The following is a 23038-nucleotide window of genomic DNA, read 5'->3' on the forward strand; positions in this document are numbered from 1 at the left end:
AATGGCTTCTACATCTCAGACTCCCTGATAGCCATGTGAGCATCCTCTAATCGCCACGGCACCGCCAGGTAGGTGTCCTTCTCTGGGATGGACAGATGTCTGGCAAGAATTTCCAGTTTGTAAGATCCTGTCACCTGTTCAGAGGGGTTTGTCAATCACTCCCACCCATTATTCCCAAGAAGGGAGCCCCAGAAAAGGGAGCCGCCCTTCCTGTCAGGGCCTGCTCTGCCTGTCGTCCTGTTTCCCTCCTCACAAGAGCCCAGGACCCACACGTGACAGCCTGGGCTCCTTGCTGTGATATTTCCAGTCTCTTCCAGGCCTTCCTCACCTTCCTTTCCAGCCTGCTCCCCCACTTCCCCTCCACAGTCACCTCTTATTCATATTCCACGCAGACACCCTCGCCCATCATCCCCAGCACATGCCCTGCTGACCTGGTGCTGTTCAGGGACCCGCTGCCCTCACCCCCTGCCTGGTCATCGTTTTAGACCAGGCTCTAATCTCACCTCCTCTGAAGCTTCCTCTGAACTACTGCATCACCTGTTCCCTGGACACTGGGCCCTGGACAGGTAGTGCATGCTGCCTTGTCCATTAACTACAATGGCAGAGCCCCTTCTCCACCCCACTGGGGGAGGGCTCAGCTCTGGTGGCCCCTTCAGCCCCTCCCTCAGTGATACGGTGCGTCTTAACCCAGTTCCGGTTCCTTGGACTAAATCCGATTCATCTTTGTTACCTCGAACCACCATCCTTTTCCCTGCCCAGCATTCAGCACTGGACAAGAGCCAAGTTGAGCCCCAGTTAATGTTTGCTGAATGACTGGATGGGTTTTTGTGGCTCCTGAGAGGTAAATGAAAGCCACTCAGAGCAATGGGAAAAAGGATTGTGTTTAAAAGACACATTTAGTTTCTGGCCAGTTCTAGGTAGATAGTTTCTCCCTCCTCCTCCTCCTCCTGTGTCCCTGCACCTCCTCCTTTCTTCCTTCCCCACCCCCTCCTCCTTCCTCCATCCCTCTCTCCTCCCTTAAGGCTGCTGGAAGCCCCAGGCAAAGGCAGAGCGATAATGAAAGTTTAGGGCTGAGAAGCTCCTTTGTACATTTCTCAGTTGCCCAAAGTCTAGTTTGAATTCTTTAACCAAAGCACACTGATTCCTATCTACAAGGAGGAGGTGCCCATGTGACCTCCTCGGTGAATCTTCACAGTCCCCTTTCTAGGTATTGCCCCAAATGGAAGCAAGGATTCCCGTGGAAGATGGACAGGCTTGGATGAGGGGTGGAGAAGGGCCATTGGACCCCCAGATAAGGGCCCTTCCCTGAAGACATGAACGTGGGTTAATGGGTAACGAAAGGGAGGATTTCTCTCTGTTCCTCCTCCTCTGCCAGGGAACTCGCCTTTAACCATTGACCTTTCTGTGAGATGTGAGATCTGAACAAAGTTGAACACAGTCATGGATGGTTAAATACCCATCTTTCCCTTCTGCCCCTCTACTGCCTCTGAAGATGGTCCGAGGTATTCGGACCACCCCGTAGGTTGGATGGCTGGTGACAGAGGAAAGACAAACAGACACACAGAAAATGAGAGTTGGAAATGGCCCTCTGACCCTTTAGGAATCCAGAGCCTGGGCTCTTAAAGCAAAAGAGAGTCCTGTACCAAGAAGGCCAAGCCATGCGCGTCAGCTGGCGTTTAACAGAAGGAGGCGTTGCCGTGTTCCCATAGCAGACTCGGCTGTCTAACCTCTGACGTTGGGCGGTTGCTTCTTGCCCACTTCTCTCTGAACCCCACCCCTGCCCCCAGGGACCTGCAGGCCCGCTACAGAAGGCATCTGAAAATGTGCCAGCAGCATCGCCCAGCGCCAGGCTTCCCAGACCTCCCCCGATTCCCCCCACATACATTTTATTTAGTGTAGCCCGATGGCTTGCAACCCCACCCCTCTGTGTGCTTAATTGAGTTTGGGGAGAATTGACATCCAGTTGCTTCATTTGTTCAGGATGATTTTTTCCATTCTGTGCCCGCCTCCCCTGGCCGGGTGGGGGCGGGGGGCTCCTTTTACTGGCGTGTTCCCATCATCTCCAGTTGGCCAGGACCCGCACACCATCTCCACTTTGATGGGTGTGACTGGTAGCTGGACTTAGAGGTGGGTTGAAGGGAAGAGCAGGTGGGCCAAGCCTAGCCAGGGCCCCCGCCTCCATCCGAGCATGGGCTGGGTCCTTGGAAGGCTTGGAGAGTCTTTGGTTTTGTACTTTATTCACATCCAAGCCACTGGGAGCTGAAGCTGAGCGTGTGGTTCATGCATTTGAGCACGTCTCCATGAGCCTTCTCCGAGCAGCCCAGCAAGGGCTGCCAAGCAGCTTGGAACCTCAGGCCTGCTTTCTACATTCATAGAATTCGAGAGGAGGAAGAAAACCTGAGGGGCTGCCCAAGTGCTGGCAGTACTTCCACAGCCTTCCCTGCTCCCCTTCCCATGCAGGAACATAGGCACGACCGGGAGGAGGAACCGTGGGAAGGATAGACCAGTTTAGGCTGGTGAGAAATAGAGAAAACCCTGCATGTGCTGTGCCTCGGAACAGACCACGAGCATTCCCTGCAAAGCCCTCAGTGGTCAAACCAGATTCTCATATCTACTCCCTTTGATCTCGGCACTGGCTGCTCTCTTAAAGGTCCATGTTGTGATCCCCTTTAAAGAAATATTTTATTTTCAATGCAGACACAGCCCTTGACGTAGCCGTAAAAACCATCACCCCTGAGAGACACATGGCTGTGAAGTGTGTTGGTATGTAACTTCCTGTCTTTGCCTGTGTGCAGGGCTTCATCCACGGCTCTTTTTGTCCCTCAAGAGGCCACCCCCCCACCCCCACCCCCTGGTGCTCAGGCTTCGGGAGGCATTGGAGCGAGGGCAAGAGGTCGGCTCAGACAAGAGGTACCTTCTGGCAACGGACTGATTTGGGATGGGGAGTAGTTGCCGTTCTTCCCCCAACAAGAGTTCCTTTGAGAACCTCTCTCCCTGCCCCCCACTTTTAAGATGGAAGTCAAATTTTCGGATTCTGCTGTGCAGAGCAGAGAGGTCACTAGGCTCTAATGCATTTACCATTGACTGCCCCTCTTGTAGTGCGTCTATTAGTGAGTAATTTGATTTGTACCTATTCATTTGCAGTCCCTGCAGGAGCCTGGAGCTGGCCCCTAGTATAATTGGTGCTGTCTCTATTTTTACATCATTAGATTAGCCCCGACTCCTGGCCACTTGTTGTCTGCGCTTGTCTGTCCATTTATACAACCTAATGTAACACAAAATTCATTACTGATCACATTACTTTCAACTCTGAAGCCAGCCTTGTGATAAACATTTGGTTAACCCCTTCCTGCCCACAGGGGGGCTGACAGAACAAATGCACTTCCACTCGACAGGCAAATCAATATCTTAATACAGCAAAGTGGAATTGCATTTCTAGATTTGTTATTCCTCCTGGAGGAGCAAATGGAAAGGCTCGTCTGAGCGAGCTGAATTGAATAATGAATAGAGCCCCGGCACCAGGCAGCCAGTCTGTGGACCGAGCACAAAAGCAAACCCAGCATCCGCCCTGCTTTTTCATCTGGACGGGCGGCACCGCAGCAATTAATCGAGACTTGAGATTGTGGGTTCAAGATCACAGGCTGGGACCCTAACAGAGGCAACAGAGACCTTGACCCCGCTGCCACTGTCTTAGCTAAGCTTGGCCTAGGACGACGGAACCAAGAACTAGGTTCATTTCCTTAAAACCTTCACTGATATGAAGGCACCAGCCACATGGCCTTGGCAGTAATGCCACCAAGGAATTAAATTAAATCCATTACTAAACTAAAGTTTACCATTTGGAAACAAATATACAAAATCATTCCTACTTAGAGTCAGGTCAGCATTGTTGGGACTGCTGTGTGTGCTGTGCCCATCTCCAGGGTGAGCATCCCTGGTTGTGGAAATGCCACGTGCGCCTAAAAGTGGTCCTAGATCTCAGATAGGGACGTTGCTGAGCAGCCTGGGGGACTCTAGTTCAGGAGCTGGCCAAGAGTCTGAAAGGGACTGTATTTAATCTAGAAGATTCTTCTCTACGCCCACCCTGGTTATCCCCTCCCCAGCCCCCATGTGTCTCTGGGGAGCATGCACACCCACTCGAAGTCATTAACTTGCAGGACAGTTTGTTTCGAAAAGAATAATACCCCGCCTTATTAAGAAACTCTCGTAAAGCCGGTACCACAAAGATTAGAAAAATAGACATAGAGGAAGTAGAATGGAACCCATTACCATGAAAGTCATAAATCCCTAAGTCAGAAGAAACCGTAAACTGAAGATACTCAGTTGGGAAGGGAAGCTGGAAAAGGGGATGTTCTGCTTGAATTCAGGGAAGTCTGAACGGGAGGCTGGGGAGAGGCACCAAAGCCTCGGGTGAGTGGGCCTCCCTTCTGTTGAGCGGGCCAGCCTCCCTCTCACCAAGGCCTGCACCTTGGACCCTGCTGCCTGTTAACCCGTTCGGAGCCCTGACAGGCCAGAAATGACCAGCAAGCCTGGGAGACGTGGAGGTCCCAGGGATTCCTGGAGAAGGCTCCCAGGCCACTCCTGGCCTTCTCCACTCCTCTGCGTCTTTCATGCCTCCCTCCTCTGTACGTGGGGGTGGGCAGGCAGGCTGCCTCACCCTGCCCTGACGGTGGGAGGCTCCCTTTCCCCCAGAGAGCACTAGGGCCAGGCCAGAGACTCAAGTGCATCCTGTTGTGGGGAACTACAGAGAGGGGATCCCTCGGCAGGGTGTTACAAGACACGGCGCATCTAGGTAGTGGAAGGAGGACACCGGTGTGTCCCCGAGGCCAGCCTGGGCTTGGCAGCTGTGTCCCCAGGGCCACTCACCTCCCCGCCCCCGCCCAGCCCGCAGTGCACTAACTTGCTCAGTTAACGTGCTGCTTTGGCCTCAGCTGTTTGTCCTCTCAGGTGGGTAAGTGGGACAGTAGGGGAGGGGGCGCCAGGCCTCCCGCACGGGCCCTGGCCCCACCAGCCCTAGAACACAGATCAGAGCAGAGGCCTTAGCTTTATAGAATGGGACAGATCAGAGGCAGGGAGGAGATTGGGTCAGCCCGTGGAATGAGAGATGGTGATTTCTTAACCTTGATGGAAGGGGAAAGCCACATCTTACCAAACTCTTCCGCTGCGTCGGAGAGAATTTAATTACGTTTGGACATTTGAATGAGAACCAGATGTGGCTCAAGCCCATCAGGCCAGCCCTGTTCAAGGAGCAGCATCTCTCCTGTGGTCCGCGGGCCCCTGCGCTCTCCCACAGCCCCAGAGGGCGGCTCAGGAAGACCCCGCCCTGGAGCTCGGTGGGGTCTTCCGAGCTTCAAGGCTGGACTTCAGGAGGCAGGCAGGTCAAGGCTGGCTGCCGGACACCTGGTTCTGTGGGACAGTTTCCAAGCCCTGTGTCCTCCCCAGAGCTGTGCTGAGTGGGCATGTTCACAGGGCCCCGCGTGCAGATGCATACAAAGGAGACCCGTCTAGCACTGGGCTGGGCATCCTCTCCTGCCATGCTACCCTCCTGCATCCACCTCAGATGGCATCGGCCGCAGCTCTGCCCCCAGTGTCGTGCTGCTGGCCTGGAGTTGGAGGGGGCATTTCGGGCCCTCCTGGGTGAGGATCACTGCTCCAGGGGCCTCAGCCTGCCGAAGCATCAGAGATGGCAACCTGGGCTTTCTAACCAGGAACCCACGGCAGTGAGAGCCATCTCTCCCACGAGATCAGGGTGTATCCTGCTTCCTGAAGCACCTTCACAACCTCTTCTCTCTGGAGCCTCACATGCCCAGTGAGGTCAGCAGAGCAGCCCCTCCCCTCCTGCCTGACAGATGGTGAAGCAGATGAGAAGTGAAGGGGCTTGCCCACATCGTTCGCACGTCTGCAGCAGAGCTGAGGCTAGAGCAAGTTCTCCTCCCCCTCCCCACCTCCCCCCCCCCCCCCCCCCCCCCCGCCATCCACAGGGAGGTTCAGCTCAAGGCTGCTCCTGCATCTGACTGATCTCAAACATGGTTTCAGCCAGATTTATCACATAACTCAAAACCGGGGACCCGTGAGCCAGGTCAGCTCAGCCTTTGCGGTCCCCAAGTATAATATGCTGTGACAGGACATACTCTGCCTGGGTCAGGACTTAAAGTTACACAGAGGTAGTGGCACCAAGAGGGTCCCCACACATGGGGTCCTGGTTGAGGTGACCTGGGTGGGTGATCCCACTCTCTTCTCCTTAAGGCAAGACTTGAGAGGGCTTGGGTCACGTGGGTTCCTGGAGCGTGGGTTGTGGCCGCCTTCCTGATCTTTCCCTGCCTGGGGTTGGTGCCCCATCATGACTGTTGTAGGCGGGACCTGGGGAAAGGCTCCAGCCCGCAGACAGGCCAGCCCACTCTCTGGCAAATACCACCTAAGGCTGGGAAGGGATCTGGGGCTGCGCTGTGAGCGTCTCTGCCTGGAACTCAGATGCTCTGCTCCCTGCCCCACCCCCAACACACGCACACACACGCACGCACGCTTGCACGCAGGCAGCCGGCTGCCGGGGAAGAGGGGGTGGAGGATGGAGGATGCCCTTCCTCATTCTTCAGCCTCCGTCCCTCCCCCTCTTTTTTTCTGCTTTGAGTCGCCCTTCCCCAACATTCCAGCGTGCTCCTCTCCTGTCATCCCCACGGGGCCCACCAGGAATTCGGGGATCTAGCCTACCGCTATGCCCCTGTCTCCAGGCACGAATGCCAGACTGGCCTGCTGTCGTGAATAGGGGTTCTAAAGGCCTGAGGACCTTTCCTATTGGAGGGGAAATGGTGATGTGCCTTTCCTCCAGTTTTTCTGGGTGGAACCGGAGGCACAGAGAGGGCTCTCCACTTGCCAGTCTCCTCAGTCATCCTTTCCAGGTACTGATCACGATGTTCACCTTCCAGGGAGCGGCCCGTGGGTACCCAGAAGGGTCTGAGGTCTCCCTTCGGCCTCAGGTCTCCCTGTAAAGCCTGAGGTGATCAGGCACCTGTACCTGGCCCCAGTGGCCGAGGGAAACAGTTCTAGGTACCTGAGCGAAGAGCAACAGACACGTGCCCTTAATGTTTGGAACTGGCAGGGGGAGGGGTTGGTGAGAGGCGAGGCAGGCCATGTGGCCTTGGCCTCACCCTGCGTCGTTCTGGGTCTCAGTGCCTGCGGGGTCAGGAACAAGAGCTGGGCAAGGAGATAAGAAAGCGTGTTTGTGGGAGCCCTGGGGGTTGGAAGAGACTCCTGCCAGGAAGGAAGGCGTGTACCTGCCCCCTGGCTGCAGGACTCGGGCCATGGGCACAAGCTCTCAGGGACCCCAGCCTGAGTGTGTGGTGAGATGACCAGGAGTAGGTGGTGTCGGTGGCTGGGGCTCTGTGCTGAGACACAGAGGTGAAGCTCCGGAGATACCCAGGCCGTGGTTAGCCATCTTCTCATCCACTCCCTCATTCCATCACCCAGACCAGGACTCCTGTTATGGGAAGGCGGAAGGGCCTTTTCACCCTCAGCCCCTCGGCTTCGAGAAACCGCCCTCCTTCCTTCCAGAGTATGTCTGGGAGGGGAATAAAAACTCCTGCTGGAGGAGAAAGGTGATACCTTCTCAGCGCCTCCCACCCCAGGCCCCATCCTTCCAAGACCTGCTGTTGGTGGGTGAAGAGGATCCCTGGTCTGTCGGCATCTCTGCAGGCTCTGGAGCCTGAGGGGGGAGCCTGAGGCGGGGGACACCACAGGGCTGAGGGGATGGGAAAAGGGAAGGTGCAGGGGAGCCAGGTGGCCTCAGGTGGGTGTGTTGGGGTGTGAAGAAAATCAAGGCCTTCCTACAGGCTGCCTCCTTTAACTGCTGCCCTTTTAACCTCCTAAAAAGTACCCTGGGGCCGAGGCTGGCTCCAACCCAGAGTGTGGTCTCTGACAGAGCTGTCAGGGTTTTCAGAGGCGATCTCAGCCGCCTCCATCTCTGTCTCCCTGAAAAGACAGACCGCCACCTCCCTGAGCCACACTCTGGAAGAGAGAACCGTCGTTTCCAGGCGCAGGGCTGGTGTAAGACAAGCAGCCCATCGCTGTGTCCACCAGGGCTACCCCCCCCGTTGGCATCAGGGTCATCTCCTTGGGTTCCAGCACCAGGAAGCTGACAGACTTCCTCAGCCCCGCAGCATGCAGTCAAGCCCCCCACCTCCTGAGCGCCTCTCTCTCCAAGCCCCAGTTTGCAGAGCTGGTTCCAGACCCTTGTTGGTGGCCCTTTGCTGACAACGTCGATTGCTTGGAGCAGACCCCATTGGGATCCATTTGCTGAACTTGCAGCAGTCCTGTGGCCCCCTGGTCTCATCTCTGTATTCCCCCTTCAGGGAAGATGCTAAAATTCCCTAACCTCCTGGTCACAGGACCCCTTCCCCCTGCGCCCCCGCCCCGCCCCCCCCCCCCCCCCCCCCCCCCCGGCCCGGCCTCACTTCCCAGCTAAGAACGCTCACAGCAGGAGGGGGTTGAAACCATTTCTGTTTGCAGACTTCCTCTGAGCCAGGCACTGGGCAAGATGGGGCAGTTTGGCGGACTGCTGTGTGCTCTGCGGCCACCCGCTGCCCTGGGGTACCACTGGGCCCAGCCCAGGCAGGGGGCTTAAACACAGGCCCTGCTGAAGGGGGAGGGCTGGGAGGTGGATGCAGGAGGGAAAAATCAATGCACGTCAGCAGGGTTGGAAATTTATTTTCCAGCTTGGAAGAGGGTATTTTGAAAGAGGCAAGGAGGGACATGAAAAGCGGTAAACACATATCTGCCATCTTCCTCTTCAGGCCATTTCTTGATTAAAAAGAAAGACTCTTTCCCAAGGTCCAGTGGGGAAGAGGGGGGCGGCGTGAACCGGTGGGGGCCTGGGTGGCAGAGACACCTGCTGGGAAGGGAAGGTGGAGAGGGACCCTGAGGTCCTGTGGGTAATCACAGTCACTAATACAATTGCAACAATAAGAGTAACTCACATTTGCTGACGGGAAGCTTTAAGCACTTGGTGATGCACTCTGCATGCATTATTTAATTTAATTCTACAGCCGCGCTGTGAAACAGACATTGTTATCCTCCTGCGCAGGAAACTGAGGCACAGAGGTTGAGTAACTTGCCCCAAGGCTCCCAGGTGGCAGGGGCCAGAGCCTGTGTGCTTACCCACGTCCCTAATCTGCCTCCCCCACCGGGACCGACACCGCCCCTCCCCCCTCCTCAGGCCCTTGAGGCTGAGGGGTGGGGGGTGTTCTCCCTTCTCTCTGCTGGAAGTGGGCGGCGGGTGTCACGTAAGACTCCACCCTGAGGTCTACTCCTGCTCCCCCCAGGCCGCCTGGGTGGTTGGCTTGGGACTGGGGTGTGTGGCTGCGGCCAGGGCCCAATAAAAGTGCTCTGCAAACCCCGTTAATGAGGCTAAGTGTGCAGAGCCGGGCCGGCTGGAGCCTCCAAGCACGCCAGAGGGCCCAGCAGTAAAGGCCGCTCCCTTTGTGGTGAGAGACGTGCCAGGGCGGCCTGGGGGCTGAGCCAGGGGTCCTGATCACCCTCTGCCCAGACACACACACAGCACTGCCCTCACTGACCCTGTGAGGTCCCAGAAACAGGCCTCCCTCAGCCAAGTCCTGAGACTTGGGCTCTCCACGATGCCCCCACTTACCAGAAGCCAGAGGGGCTTCCCTCGGGGTCTGTGATCGGCCAGCCACCCCCACTGCCCTCCGGCCTGGAAGAGGCCTGGAGAAGGTCAGGCCCAAAGTAGGACTTCACTCCTGCCCTCCCCCCTGAGGTCCTCTGCCCTCCTGGGCTCTCTCAGCAGCTCCCAGAGCTCACGTAGGCCCTGTGTCCTCAGCATTGCACCCCCTCCCCAGCGATGGGGGAACCAAGACCGTAGCGCTTAGTAGAAGTGACTGTTCTGTGAAGAGACCTGCGTCCAGTCTGTCCCCAAAAGTCCATCCTTTGCCAGGTGTTCAGCCCCCAGGCCATCCTGGCACTTTCCTTACCACAGGGGAGTAAAGGGTCTGTACCCAAGGGAGAGGACAGTTCCAGGGAGAAGCACCTCCAGGGTGAAGCATCGTTGGGGGCCAGCACTCCGGGGGGAAGTCAGAGAGGGCATGTGCCCTGCCCCCGGCCATCCCCTGTGCTGTGTGAGTGTCCCTTTCCTGCCTCATCCTCTGCCTCTCCCCAAGTGGAGCCCCGCCCTGCGCATTGGCACCCACCCACAGCTCCCAGGAGCCAGTCTCTGCTGCTCCTGCCTTTGCAAAGGGGCCGCAGCATCCTGCTGTGAGATGAGGGGCCGGAGTGGTGATGGAGTGAGGACAGAAGACAGGCTCCCTCATCCAGCGTGGCCCAGCCCAAGAGGGGGGCAGTGTTTGTGGTTAGCCAAGCTCCTGCCTTCTCACGTGCTCCCCAGGTCTCCGTTGGCATACACACCCAGGGAACCAGGGTCGCTTCTCCCTAACAAGGCCAGCCACATTTTTGCCCCCTCCAACACCTTTGAAATTTGCCAGGCTCCGTACAGAGTGAGGGCAGCATGAGGGCTGAGCTTTCTCCGTCCTTTGCTTATTTCATGAGAGCCGAGGCTCCTCTTCTTCAGTTGCTGCTCATTCCACTGCCCCCCTACCCCCTGTGGCTTGCCCATCCTGACCCATGGCATAGAGGGGCAGCTGTGGGTAGCAGGCCCGTTTTCCAAAAAGAGCCACAGGGACTGGGTGGATACAGCCAGTGGGGGGCATTGGAGCCAGTCTTAGTGATGCCTGGGGTGGTCACATCTCTGTCCTTGGGGCCTGCACTGGCCCTGTTCTCTCTGGGGTTGGGGTGGGGGTGGGGGGGGGCATGTTATGCACCCAGAACCAGTGGCTTCCTGCTCTTTGGCTTTGCTGCCTGCAAGATGGGGAGACCAGCACCCACCTCCCAGGGGCACAGAGGTGCTGGAGAATGTCAGGTCACAATAAGATTTTCTGTCCGAGTCCAATCCCTTATCTGGGAATTACTGCTCATCCCCTACCTTGCTTTGAGGCCTGGAGAGCAGCCTCCTTTAGCACTAGCTTTTTCCCACCAGCCAGAATCCAGACTTCTGAGTGAGGAGGCTGCCGGGGACTCTTGCTTAGTCCCCCACCACAAGCCCCCAGCTCTCTTTCCTGCAGCCCTGGCAGGTTTCTGGTGGGCTTTCCCCACAAGTCCCCCTCAGCTGCAGGAGAGCTGTTCAGACCCAGGGATCTTGGGATTGGGGGAGGAGGGCGACAGCCAGAGCTGGGCCACTAAGTCAAAACATCTGGAGGTGTCTCCTGAAACTCGGCAGCCTTTCTCTGTCTCCTCTTCCTCTCGTGGCATCCCACCTGCACGGGGCGCCCTCCGGCACTGCATGGGCCAGAGGCCCCTTCTCTCCCCTCCCCAGAGCTCCTCCTCCTGCTCCGTGTGCAGCTCCCGTCCCGGCACCCTCGCCGAAGGGTGTCTTGGCTCTGTCACAACAGTTCCATCCCTGGGACCCCCAGGACTGGTCCCCAGCCCCCTACACATGCATGTCACTGCAGAATTCTGCAAGCTTACCCTCCTCCCGGTGTGACCTCCCCACACCTCCTGACACCCTCTCCTCCTGCTTGCAGAGATCAGTGTACTTCTCCATCATTGTCCAGATCTTTTCCCAAAAGATTCCTCAATGCTTTTCTTTTCAAAAGGGAAAAAAAAAGGAAAAAAAAAACAATGCCAACAGCCCAGCGTCCGTGAGCAACCCAACAGTAACAAAGCATGTGTTCGGGATGGAGGAAGGTAAGGCTGCACACTTCCGTTTGCCGCTTGCTCTGAGGGCTGGGCGGCCGGGTGACCTGAGGGGGGACCGTGTGCACCTGTCCTCCACATCCACATTCACTTCTGCACACACCCATCATCCTGTCTCACTGAGAAGAGAAAGGGGTTGACAGAGGCATGTAGGAAAGTGCCCTGACCAGCCGGGCCCCTGGTTCTTTCACTGGTAGTCATGCTGCAGAAGAAACCCCATATGCTCTTACCCCATCACTCACTCACCACTCACTCACTCATTCATTCATTCATTCAAGAAATACCTTTTGAGCACCAACTGTTTTCTAGGCCCTGTAGCACTAGGGAATACAAAGATAAAGCACAGTACTGGCCCCCGAGGGACCCCCCACCTGGATGGGGACACGCGTGCTAGAGGGCCTGGGACAGGAGTCAGTACAGAGCGCAGTAGGGCCCGGCCAGCTCTGCCACGGCAACGGCACAGGCTCGCGGTCGTGCTAAGCTTCAAAGATGAGTAGGTGTCCTGGGGGCCAAGGGAGCCTGGGAAAGGCTTTTCTGTCAGATGGAGCTGGATGAACACAGGCCCAGAGGCCTAAGGCAGCAGCCTGGGGAGGCCCCCAGACGGCCCGCTCATTACTCGGGTTCCTCAAATCCAAATTCGTGAGGTGGGGACCTGTGGGAGGGGGGTCGTGGAAGGCAGTGTGATAGAGCTGAGGGGTTTAGACCTTATCCTGAGGACCCTTAGGAGACGATGAAGACTTTTAAGCAGAGGAAAAGCAAGGTGAGGTCTGTGCTGTAGACAGAACACTCCCGCTTTGGGATGCGGTGGCTTGGAGAGGGGGGGTCTGGAGGTCAGGAGACCAGTAGGGAGCTTTGGAAATGATCCAGGCAGGAAGCACAGGCCTAACCCGGCAGTGGCCGTGGGCATGGAGAGAAGGGAAGAGGCTGGGGGAGGCGGACGGGACAGAAATTCACCAGAGCCTGGTGGTCCTGGGGGATGGGAGCCACGCCCCTCACATCCCAGGCCTCACGGGTGAAGAGAAACCATGAGCAGAACAGCTCGGGCTCTACCTGGCCCCTGAGAGCAGTCAATCCCTTTGGCAACTGTCCCTGCACGGTCCCAGGGCGGGATGAGGGGCGCCGCCCAGACGGGCGGGGCGGGTCGCTGTGGCTGCGGAGGGGTCGCCGCGGGCCTGTGCCGCGGGCTGGGGGTGCCGCGCGCGGCCCCGGGCCCCCAGCCCCTCCGCCTCCTCGGCAGTGTGGCGGTGCCGGCACTGTGCATCAACAACGGCCGACCGGCCTCCCAGCCCGCCTGCCCCATGCTGGTGGCCTTTCCTGCTCCTTCACCTGGGGCTGTCTGCCTCGGGCCGCGTGTCCAGGGGCCCGGGAAGCCCCTGCCTGCCTTGCAGCGGCCGCGGCTCCTCTCTCCCGCCCTCCTGGCCCTGCTGTCAGCGCCCCCTAGTGCCGGGACGGCCTGCACCAGGGCAGGGGCCTCTGAAACCAGGAGTCTCCCCCCCGACTCTTCGGCTTGGCTTGCTTGCAGGGAAGGAAGGGATGGGAGGGAGCTGTCTTGGAGTCTGAAGCTTCCGGGTAGCAATCCCAGGGTCTGTTCTTTGCTTTCCAGTCCTGTCCCTCTCTTGGCACAATGGCCTGTGCTCCCAGATGAGGGTGAGGCTAGAGGGCGCGTGGGGAAGGAGAGAGCCCACGCAGGGGCCTCGTTTTCTGTCCACATCTAGATAACTCTCGCCTTTCTTAGGGTTGGGCCCGATGGGGCGGCCAGCGTCTCTTGGCGATCAGGAGCCACCGCCAGGCCTGTCGTCTGTGTCCACAGCCCCCATCTGCTGAGATGTTCTGGTGTCCAGACTCACCCTTGCCGCCTGGGCCCAGGCCCCTGGGACACAGCCTGAGGGCCCCTCACACCTCACACAGGACCAGGAGCCTGCTCTGAAGGAGGGCAGCACAGACTCCCCTAACCCACTCTGTGGCTGCCGCTGCTGGGCCACCATGGTGCTTTGGGGGTCGCCCACAGGGAGTGGGGGTCAGTGGTTACTTCCTGGCTGGCTGGTGATGGCCAGCCCAGGAGTAAAGGCCATGACCCATTCCCTAACCAAAGCCAGCTGTGCCGTGTGTATGGTGGCAGGGGGCCTGGGAGCGCGCGCAGGCTGGAGATAAAGGAGACCAGACAAGTGTAACATTCAAGCACACCTTGCTGTTTCAAATCACTGCTTTGAGGTCCTGGGCTCCTGGGCTGGACAGGCAAGACCCCCTCAGTCCTGGGCAGGTGTACCTTGGGGAAGGAGAGGTTGCAGGTACCACATCTTGGCTTGGGGCCCAGAGTTTGCCCAGGGATGTGTGTGCCCTCATCTCAGAGCCCACTGTGCGGGAAAGGGGATGGGAAGTGGACACTTTCAGAAAGCCAAGAAGTAATTATTTCTTCCTTGCATTCGGCATGCCAGGAAGTCTGTTCCCAGCCCACCTACTCAAGTACTTGTCTTGGATCCAGAGATGGTGGGGCAGTTGAATAAGGTGCCCAGAGCCCAATGAGACGGAGCCAGTTGCCGTAATCCAAGATGGTAGCGTGGCTGTGCTGATGTGAGGGTAGGGGCAGAGGAGGCGATGGAAGCCTCCCTGCCTGCTTTTTTCTGAGCGTGTACATTTGGGGGGCCTCCGGGACACTTGGGAGCCCAGAGGAAAGGAGAAAGGAGGCACTCCAGGCAAGTAGGCCCCTCTCAAACCAGGCATTCCCTCTTGCAGGGAAATAGGACACTTTCCAGGAGGTGCCCCAGATGAACTGGGCCTTGGCCAGCAGGCAGATTGTGTGGGTGAGAATGAGTGAGCAAGTGAGTGGCTAAGCTGGGGTGGAAGCGCCCTGGGAGGGGAGGGAAGGACAGATCAGAAGGGGGAGCTTTGGTCCTTCCCATGTCCTGGCTTCTCCCCTCCTGCCAGACTCGTAGCTTCAGGACGGGAGTCTCTGGCGGAGCTGGGGGAGCATGCTGGCTGAGCACGTGTGTGTGTGTGCAGGCGTGGGCATGTGCCCCACGTATGGCAGTGCGGTCCAGACAGGTCATCAGGGCGGCCGTACTTCTGGCTAAAGGGGTTCCCACAATGAGGGAGCGACTGGAGCCTGCCAGCTAAGGGGGCTTCTCCCTCCTCTGGCTGAGCCTCCCTGTGACCAGAGCTGCCACCTGGCCCATCCGTCCCCCCCCCGCCCCCGAAGGATGTAAACAGACCCAGGTTGGGGTCTCAAGGCCAGCAGCCCAGCCGACGGTGCACCCCCCACACACACACACACCACAAGACCGCACGTTGACCAGGCCTGGCCCTGCTTCTGTCTTGCAGAACTACAGCGAGAGGGAAGCATCGAGACTCTGAGTAACAGCTCCGGTTCCACCAGCGGCAGCATCCCGAGAAACTTTGATGGCTACCGATCTCCGCTGCCCACCAATGAGAGTCAGCCCCTCAGCCTCTTCCCTACCAACTTCCCGTAGGTACCAGCAACCTGCTTCTGACTGGCCGGCCCACTCACCTGCTGCAGGGAGGGGGAGAAGCCCCCCTCTGGCCCTACCCTTCAGACTCTGCTCCTCTTTTACCAACCCCTCCCCCAAGCTTCGTGACAACAGCCGCCCACCCTCCCTGGATGGAGAAGAGACCCTTCTCCAAAGCACCTCGGCGCAGTCTGACCTCTGCCCCCCATCAGCGGGGCCATGGCCAAGAGAAACTCTGCAGAAGCTCCGTCCCCTCCTCCGTTTGCACACGATGTCCTGCTTTGGACCTGCTTTTGTATTTTCTAACCAGACCCTCAGGGGGTGTGGGTGGGGAGAGGGTGGGTGGCTTGGAGGGCACTTTGGCCCTGAGTGGACAGCCCCAGCCCACTCCTGGCTTTGGCACACGCCGCCCAGCTTCCCTTGGCCAATCTCCCTCTGGCGTTGAACTGAGGCCCAGAGTATTAGGGAAGGAGGAAGGAAGGAGAAGCCCCTCTTCCTCCTTTCTCTCCCCTTTGGCTCATGGAAAGGATTTGTCTTTCTTGTCTGTAAGCCCTTTTATCCTGGTCCTGTACTGTTCAGTGAAGGAAACCGTGGTTACTGAGGCCCTGTCAAAAAGTGCACGTCTTGTTCAATAAATCACGCTGCAATTGGTGTCCATCCCTGAGTTGTTGGGGTCAGGGTCCTCTCCGAGTGCTGAGCGTAGTCCTGTGGGCCTGACCGTGTGTCCCTGCTCCCAACACCCCCACCTTGACATATGCAGCTGAGGGGGAGTCAGGGAGAGGGGAGGAAGGAGAAGGAAGATGTTTACTCTGGAATTTGGGTGGGGTCTGACTTAAATCCACTCTCCGACCTTTTTGCCTGTTACCAGAGTTCTGGGGGCACCGCAGGCCCGGACCCTCCCTGGCTGTGGCAGTCAGGGCTGGTCAGGTCCTTGGCACGTGCTGCTGGGCTGCTGTGGGGAGGAGAGCCTGACGAAGACTGGTCTTATCTTTCGGACAGGCTCCCTGTCATTAGCTCTTTTTTCAAACTCAGAAGGTGAAGGGTGGTCAGGTGAAGGTGGGTCTCCCGTGAAACCCGGCTGGAACCTTGGATGACAAGTTCCTGATGTGGTTCCCCTCCCACGTCCCAATTCTGGACCTGAAGTGGATGGCAGGAAGGAGACAGGAGCAGGGGAGTGTTGAACAAGAAGGAGATGAATGCTAGCCCCAGTCCCGCCTTCCCCGAGACTCCGGAGAGGCCTGGGAGGATTGAAGGAAACCCACTGAGCCAGGTGTGGTTTGGGGTGAAGTTTAATATCACAGCCACGGAAGAGTTGACATAAACAAGCAGGCCTTCCCATCCAGCCAGCGCGGGGGAGCTTCTTGGCCCCCGCCCTCTTGACACACACCCCATCCGACGCTGGAGCCTGAGGAGAGATTTAATCTTCAGTGCCCTCCACCTGGCCAGCTGGGCATGCTAGGAGAAGGGGGACCTGAACCACACTCGGCTCTGAAGGCTGAGTCGATGGCCCTGCGTAGGGTGGCTGAAGCCAGTCCCTCCTGCCCGCCGGGTGAGGAATCACATGCCAGCGTGAGGCATGCTGGCGACCGAAGGAGGCCTGGGCCCCATGGGGGCTGCGGGGGGAGCCGTCGCGTCTCCCGTTCCAGCTCGGTTGGAGACACGGATGTGCCTGCCGTAGCCCCCGCCCCCAGCCAGAGCCGTGTTGCAGTCCAAAGGGGACAGGGAGGGAGGAGGGTGCCACCAGACCGCCTATGCACACTGGCCACGGCCCGGCTTCTTGGGGACCGGTCCAGAGCTCGAGGAAGGGTCAGGCTCTCTGACCCCACCCTGGGGCACATGGATGGGGGCAAAGATGGAGAGCCCGCAGTGCTCTCCAACCACGCGGGGGACCGGCTGGCAGCTTAGAGCCAGGAGTCCTCCCTGGCTCAGCCCTTTCCCTCCAGGGGGTGCAAAACAGCTGCGGCCTCCCTCAGTCAGGGAAAGTGGTGGGTGTAGGGCAGGACTTGCCGGCTGAGCTTGCAGGACAATCTGGTTATTCATCTGCTCGCAGCCAGGGCAACTCTTTGAGTATGTGGGGGAAGGGGAGGATAAGAGAGGCCAGATAAGCTGGCCCCATGGCGGCTGCCACTGGAGCTGGGGTTATCAGAGAGGCCTTGGGTCTGGCCCCCGGCTAATTGGAGAGGTTATAGACCCTGCCACAGCCTGTAATCAGCTGGAAGTGAGACTGGGCCCCAGGGTGGGGGGCCTTACTGCCCACTGGCCCGGGAGCAGCCAGCCTCCTGTCCTCTCAAGAGAATACCCAGGGCAATCTCTGCCTCACCTCCAGCAGCCCCAGCAGACCCCCAAGGTGGCATCACCTAGGAGGCCATCGGAACATGCATCTAACTGTGGTCTGACCAGGTGACCTTGAGGAAGCCATGTGACCTCCCTGATTCTAACAGTGCTACCTGCTCAACAAGCAAATTACTATGGACTTTCTCTCAATTTGATGGAGGAAAAAATATCTTCATGGTTTTCGAGGAGGCTGATGGGAGCTGGGGTGGCAGCTCAAGGAGGGAGGGCGCTGTCTGGGATTGATTGGAGAAATGGCCCAGTGGTCCCAAGGTAAATTCAGGTGCACAGCATTCTGCCAAACACTAGTGTCAGCTCCTCTGGAAGCAAGCAGAAGCCAGAGCAGGCAGCTGCCAGTCCAAGACTCGAAATGGTTTCTCACTGCTGATTTTCACATATCAGGGAATCTCTAAACTAGAAGGCACCTAGAAGAGCACTATTTGGTCCTTAGTTTGCAGATGAGAAGCCTGAGCCCAAAAGAAGCCTTGCCCAAGTTTAAGAAGTCACAGCCCTTCTGCTGACTCCTCTCTGCTCCTTGCTGCCTCACATGCCCTGGCCAGTTTCCTTAGAGGGCTCTATTCTGCACTGACCTCCCTGTCTTGGGCCCCTACACAATCCAAGACTCTGAGCGCACTCACCCCCATTCCCTACCCCTAAGAGCATCCAGCCCTAGCCCCTGACTGGCTCTGAAGCTGCTCCTTTGTCCCTGTGTAACTGAGAAGGCAGCCCCCTCCTGCAGACCTAGAGCTGGAAACTAGGGGCAAAAGGGAAGAGCATCTTGTACCGTCTTGTATTCAAAGCCAGAGCCCAGCCTGAGGGTGGGGCCCTGGAGTCTCAGTATTGCCTTGCTGCATGAGCAGGTGTAGCTAGCGGGACAGCAATGACATCACCAGCTTCTGAGGAGTGGCTTGCTCTCTTTTAAGGTCCTTGGGTCCCATCCCAGCTCTGCCACCGGTAGCTGTGTGGCCTCGGGTAAATTGCTGCACTTTTGGGCTCATCTGTAAAGCGTGGGGAGGGGAGCACACTCAGCAGAGAAGAGCAGTAAGGACCAAGCAGGCAAAGGGGAAGCTGCAGGTCAGAAAAGCAAAAGGTTGGTTGGAGGCCCAGAGGCTGGCGGGACAGGCCAGGTAGCTCTTTGGCAGGGAGAGGGAGGGCAGGTGAGGCGACGCTGGAGCCCAGATTGTCGCCAACGGCGGCGGATGCTGCTCCAGGGAATCCTGGCCCCGCTCCCTGCGAAAGCCTTTCTGCGAAAGCGAATCAAGAGCCTGATGAGCGCGCTGCAGGCCAGCCCCGCCCCTCTCTCGCAGGTGGGCTGGTCCTAGGGGGTCCTTCTCGTGCTTTGCCCCCTATCTCAAGCCACACAGCGGCGTGGCCTGTTCACTCTGCCACGATCCCAGGCACCCACACCCATGATCTCACACCCGGGCACGTTCACACACTGGCAGGCTCACAGATGTGCACTCCATTTTTACCGACCCCTGCGTCCGAAGCGGACTGCTGCGACCCTCGGACCCCCAGAGCAGAGAACTGTCTGGAACTCCCAGGATTATGGAATCCCCCAAACTCTGCGGAAGTCCTCCAACGTCCGGCGGGGATACGTCTTGGGTCGCCGGGCCCTGTGACTCTGCTTGCCCTCAGGTGCAGCGCGACGACCCTCGAGGGCCAGGGCTGTCCCGCGCCAGAGCTGCCAGCCTGGGCCTCGCTTTCGGGTCAGCCTGGAAGACTGGGGACAGAGCCGCAGAGGCCGTACTGCCCAGCCACTTCTCGGGACCTAACCGGAAGAAGTGGCCCCGCAGCCTGTCCCAGCACAAGGCCGGGGCTACCACGCAGCCGGGAAGAGGTCGCGCCTCCCGCTCTCCCCGCGCCCCCCGCCCCATCCCAGCCACTTGGCCCGACCCTGCGCGGGGTAATTGGGTCGGGAAGGAGGCGAGGGGCGGGCGGCGACTCCAGAGAGACTGCGCGCCTGTCAGCCGCAATTTGTCTAAGTGGACGGGACAGGCCGGGCCGCTGCGGGCCGGGGTCATCGAGGCCGCGGCCCCCACCCCAGCCAGACCTGGGACCGCGGGGGAGCCGGGCCCGGCCACTAAACGGGGCTGGCTGGCGCCAAGGCTCCGGGAGGCGCGGGTCCGGCCGGGAAGCCGGGGATGGGAAGCAACTCTGTCCTCCCCTCCCCTCCTTCCTACACACACAACAAGCCAAGACGAGGATGGACGCGCCCAGTGGCACCTCCACTACTGGTCACGGGCATAGGGCCACACACGTCACCCGAGCTTAGCCCGGGCACACTCATAAACCACCGCGCACTTAGTACCAGTCCCACACCAGCGCCCCGCTACCCGGACGCACGTCCCCTTTGCCACAGGACCGTACACCCCAAGCCATCAGCCCATGCAGGAGTGCGCAGATCCACGCCCAGTCACACAGACCAAGACACCGGCGGGGACCAATGCCGGGAAGGTCCCAGCAGTGGCCCTTGACCCCGCGAAAGGTTACGGGGCCAAGGACAGACGCAGCCCGGCCAGGCTCGGGACCACGGCCACACCCGGCCCAGGCCGCCCCCTCCCGATTTCCGGGTTGCGGGACGCGCAGAGCTGACAGAGCGCGTGCAACGGGCGGGAGGCCCGGGGCCCGCGCCCGCCCGACGCCCCGGCCCAGGACGTCCTGGGAGAGGGAGGGGCGGCTGAGCGCGCGTCCCCCGCCTGTCTGCGGGGCCCGGCCGATGCGAAGTGACAGGGGCCGGAGCTTTGTTGTGGAGCCTCGGCCGCCTGGCGCCAGCCGCCCCCGCCCGTGCCCTCCCCCTCCAGCCCCGGGCGGCTCGCGAGGCGCCCCCCGGGGCCTCTTAAAGAGACACGCACTCTCAGCCCCGGGGACCCCCCCAGAGGCGCCTGTTCCCGGGAAAGGGAAGGGGGGTAGACCTGGGGGGAGGGGCCGAGCGGGAGCTGGGCGCCGCACGGCGCCGCTCAAGGGGCCGCCTGGGCCTTCCCTTCGCGGGTTTTCGTTGAGCCAAGGATATTCCTCGCTGGAGAGTTTGGCTCGAGGTGCTGGGGGTTGGGGGGGTGGTGGAAATAAGAATATTAAGAGCGGCTGTAGCGACCTCGGGTTGGTTGCGGGACGGCGGCGCAGGGCAGATGATGGGGTCCGGGCCGGGAAAGGGCCTGTGGCCACCAGAGGGTAGTTCCATGGCCCAGTGGCTATGGCCAGGTGGGATCGTGGTCCCCAAATGCAGCCGCTGCACCGTCGCCGCGGGGTTTCTTGGGCAAACAACCGGGCCAGCGTGTTTCAAACTGTCTGGGCCTTGGACCCCTGGACCAGCTACAGATCTTCCCCAGGAAAATGTCCAAATTGCACACTTAGGTGTACTACACGCCATTCTTGCAACTTCGAAGGTACGTGTACACACATGACTTTGCAAATGTCATGCACGGATTCCCAGGCCCGTGCCCGGATTCCTGGCTACGGAACTCTGCCCTGGCTATTATCTGGTCACCTCACCAACTGCGCAAACCTGTCCACACACATCCCTCCCCAGGGGCAACATCTCGCCCAAGATGAAGCCGGCAGGACTTCACCTGTGCAAAGCTGCAACGGATCCTGCTTCGGCTGTGTAGACTGCGCAGGGCAGAGTCGAAGATTCGTTCTAGACATTGAAAAGGCACTAAGAGAGGAGCCACCCAGTCGAGAGTGAAGAAAAACCCTTTGGGGGCGGCGCCCTTTTGCGCGCTGGGTAGGGGTGTAGAGAGATCTCCGGGGTCGGCTCAGAAGAGTAGAAAAAACATCGGGGAGGCCAAACCGCTCCGGCCGGTCCCCAACCCACACTGCCCGGGGTGATCAGACTTTGCACGCGAGGTCTGCGTATGCAGCGACAGGAATTCCTGAGACTGGTGTGCCCAGCGGGTGGGACACTGTTGGATGTGGGCTGTACGCGCCCACAACGCCGGCGCATAGAGCGCGCCGGCCGAACTCACCCGCGTGTGTATTGGTTGTGCGGGCAGGAGTGTCACCCATGTCTAGTGCGTGGTACGTCTTGCCTTCGGAACGCGACCGCCAGGAATCAGTCAGTGTCAGGGCCCAAGGCTGATTCAAGGCAGGTGTGTGGCCGCTTCACTGTCTGGGCGCACGCCTTAAGTTCGGCTCCCGCTGCGCATAGAGGGCACCACCGCAGTGGGCGCGAAACACACACACACGCACACGCACACACACACACCCCAAGCGCGGGAGGTGATACTGCCGGAGAACGAAGACTGATTGCGGGGGTGGGGGTGGGGGGGGTGGGGGGAGGGGCAGGTTCAACCGCAGGTGCGCACAGGCACTCAGACCCCCACACTCATTACTCGGCAGTACTGAACCTGCGAGACGTGAGCTTTCGAGAGCTGGAAACAAATTCTAGGAAAGTGGCGGAGAGAGGATGCCGGTGTTTAGGATGAGGGATACTTGTGTCTCTGGTACCGGATGCGGCGAAAATTCGTTGGGTCGCGGGGTCAAGAACCTGGGGGCTGGATCCCCCCGCGTCTTGCTGCCCTGTGCTCGACGGAAGGTGCGCTCACGCCTTCCCAGCCCTGAGGACCCGCTCTGCCGGCAGTGGGAGAGCTCTGCTTAGGAACGGATACGGGGACGCAGACGGATACCGGGCTGTTTCCAGGGCTTTCCCGGAACTCCCGGTTCCTCCTGAGTCTTCCTGCGCGGGGAGGCGCGGGCTAGGGGGTCCCCTTTTCCCGAGTGAAAGGCCGCGTCCCGCTCCCGCCCACGCTGGCCCCACCAGGGCTCTGCCACGGCTCCACTCACCGGCTCCCGCCACCTGGGTTCCGCTCCGGGACCTCGGCGGCCGGCGCCTCCCGACTCGCCCGCCCACCGGCCTCTCTTTCCAGCACCCGCGGCCTCCCTCCGGAGTGCAGGGGCCCGGGCGGCGCCGCGGCCCGGAGCGGGGTCGGAGGCCAAGCTGGGGCGCGGGCCAGAGCTGCCGCGCCGCCGGGCGCGGGAGAAGGAGGGCGCCCCCTCTCCTCTCGGGGCCGTGTCAATGCTTTGCACTTGGGGTGGCTGGCGGCTGGGGGTCCTTCCCCAGGGCCCTGGGACCTGGGCGCCCCCCGCCTCAGGCCCTTTCGGCGGGTCCGGTCGGCCCGCCGCGCTTTCCTGTCGGGGCGCAGGCAGCCGCGGGCGCGGGCGGCGGGGTGGGGGCCGGGGCAGGGGGAGGGGTCTCGGGGCCCGCTGGCCCGTCATTGGTTAATATTTTATTCTGTTGACATGTTTTCTTACTGCTGAGGCTTCCGACACCTTCTCCCCGGCCCCCCCTCCCGGCCGGAGCTTGGCCTGAGCTGTCAAAACCCCGCCCCCGGAGACCCACAATTGGTCCAAAAAGCGTAAAATCAGCAATCAAGGGGGGCCTGGCTCGTTAGCGCAGGGGATCCGAGCAGGGCAGGACATGTGAGATAGTCACAGTTTTCCAGAGATCACGACAAGATCTAACCAGTCGCGCGTGGTCCCCGGCGCCGGAG

At 59.6% G+C, this 23038-nt stretch overlaps 1 protein-coding gene across 7 annotated transcripts in view; it reads left to right on the plus strand.

Moving 5' to 3' along the window:
• Positions 1-15869, plus strand: part of BCAS3 (BCAS3 microtubule associated cell migration factor) — a 546169-nt gene extending 530300 nt beyond the window's left edge. For 4 of the 7 annotated variants that reach the window (XM_057713962.1, XM_057713968.1, XM_057713963.1 and 1 more), the window contains 2 exons: positions 2698-2763; positions 15073-15869. In XM_057713962.1, coding sequence (XP_057569945.1) covers positions 2698-2763; positions 15073-15221 — 215 coding nt within the window. In that variant the 3' untranslated portion in view covers positions 15222-15869. Of the gene's footprint in view, positions 1-2697; positions 2764-11654; positions 11746-15072 lie in introns of all 7 variants that reach the window. The other 3 variants (XM_057713964.1, XM_057713969.1, XM_057713966.1) reach the window with 3 other exon arrangements.
• The last annotated feature ends 7169 nt before the right edge of the window (positions 15870-23038 follow it).

This window comes from Hippopotamus amphibius, chromosome 17 (assembly GCF_030028045.1).
Source record: "Hippopotamus amphibius kiboko isolate mHipAmp2 chromosome 17, mHipAmp2.hap2, whole genome shotgun sequence".
Taxonomy (NCBI): domain Eukaryota; kingdom Metazoa; phylum Chordata; class Mammalia; order Artiodactyla; family Hippopotamidae; genus Hippopotamus; species Hippopotamus amphibius.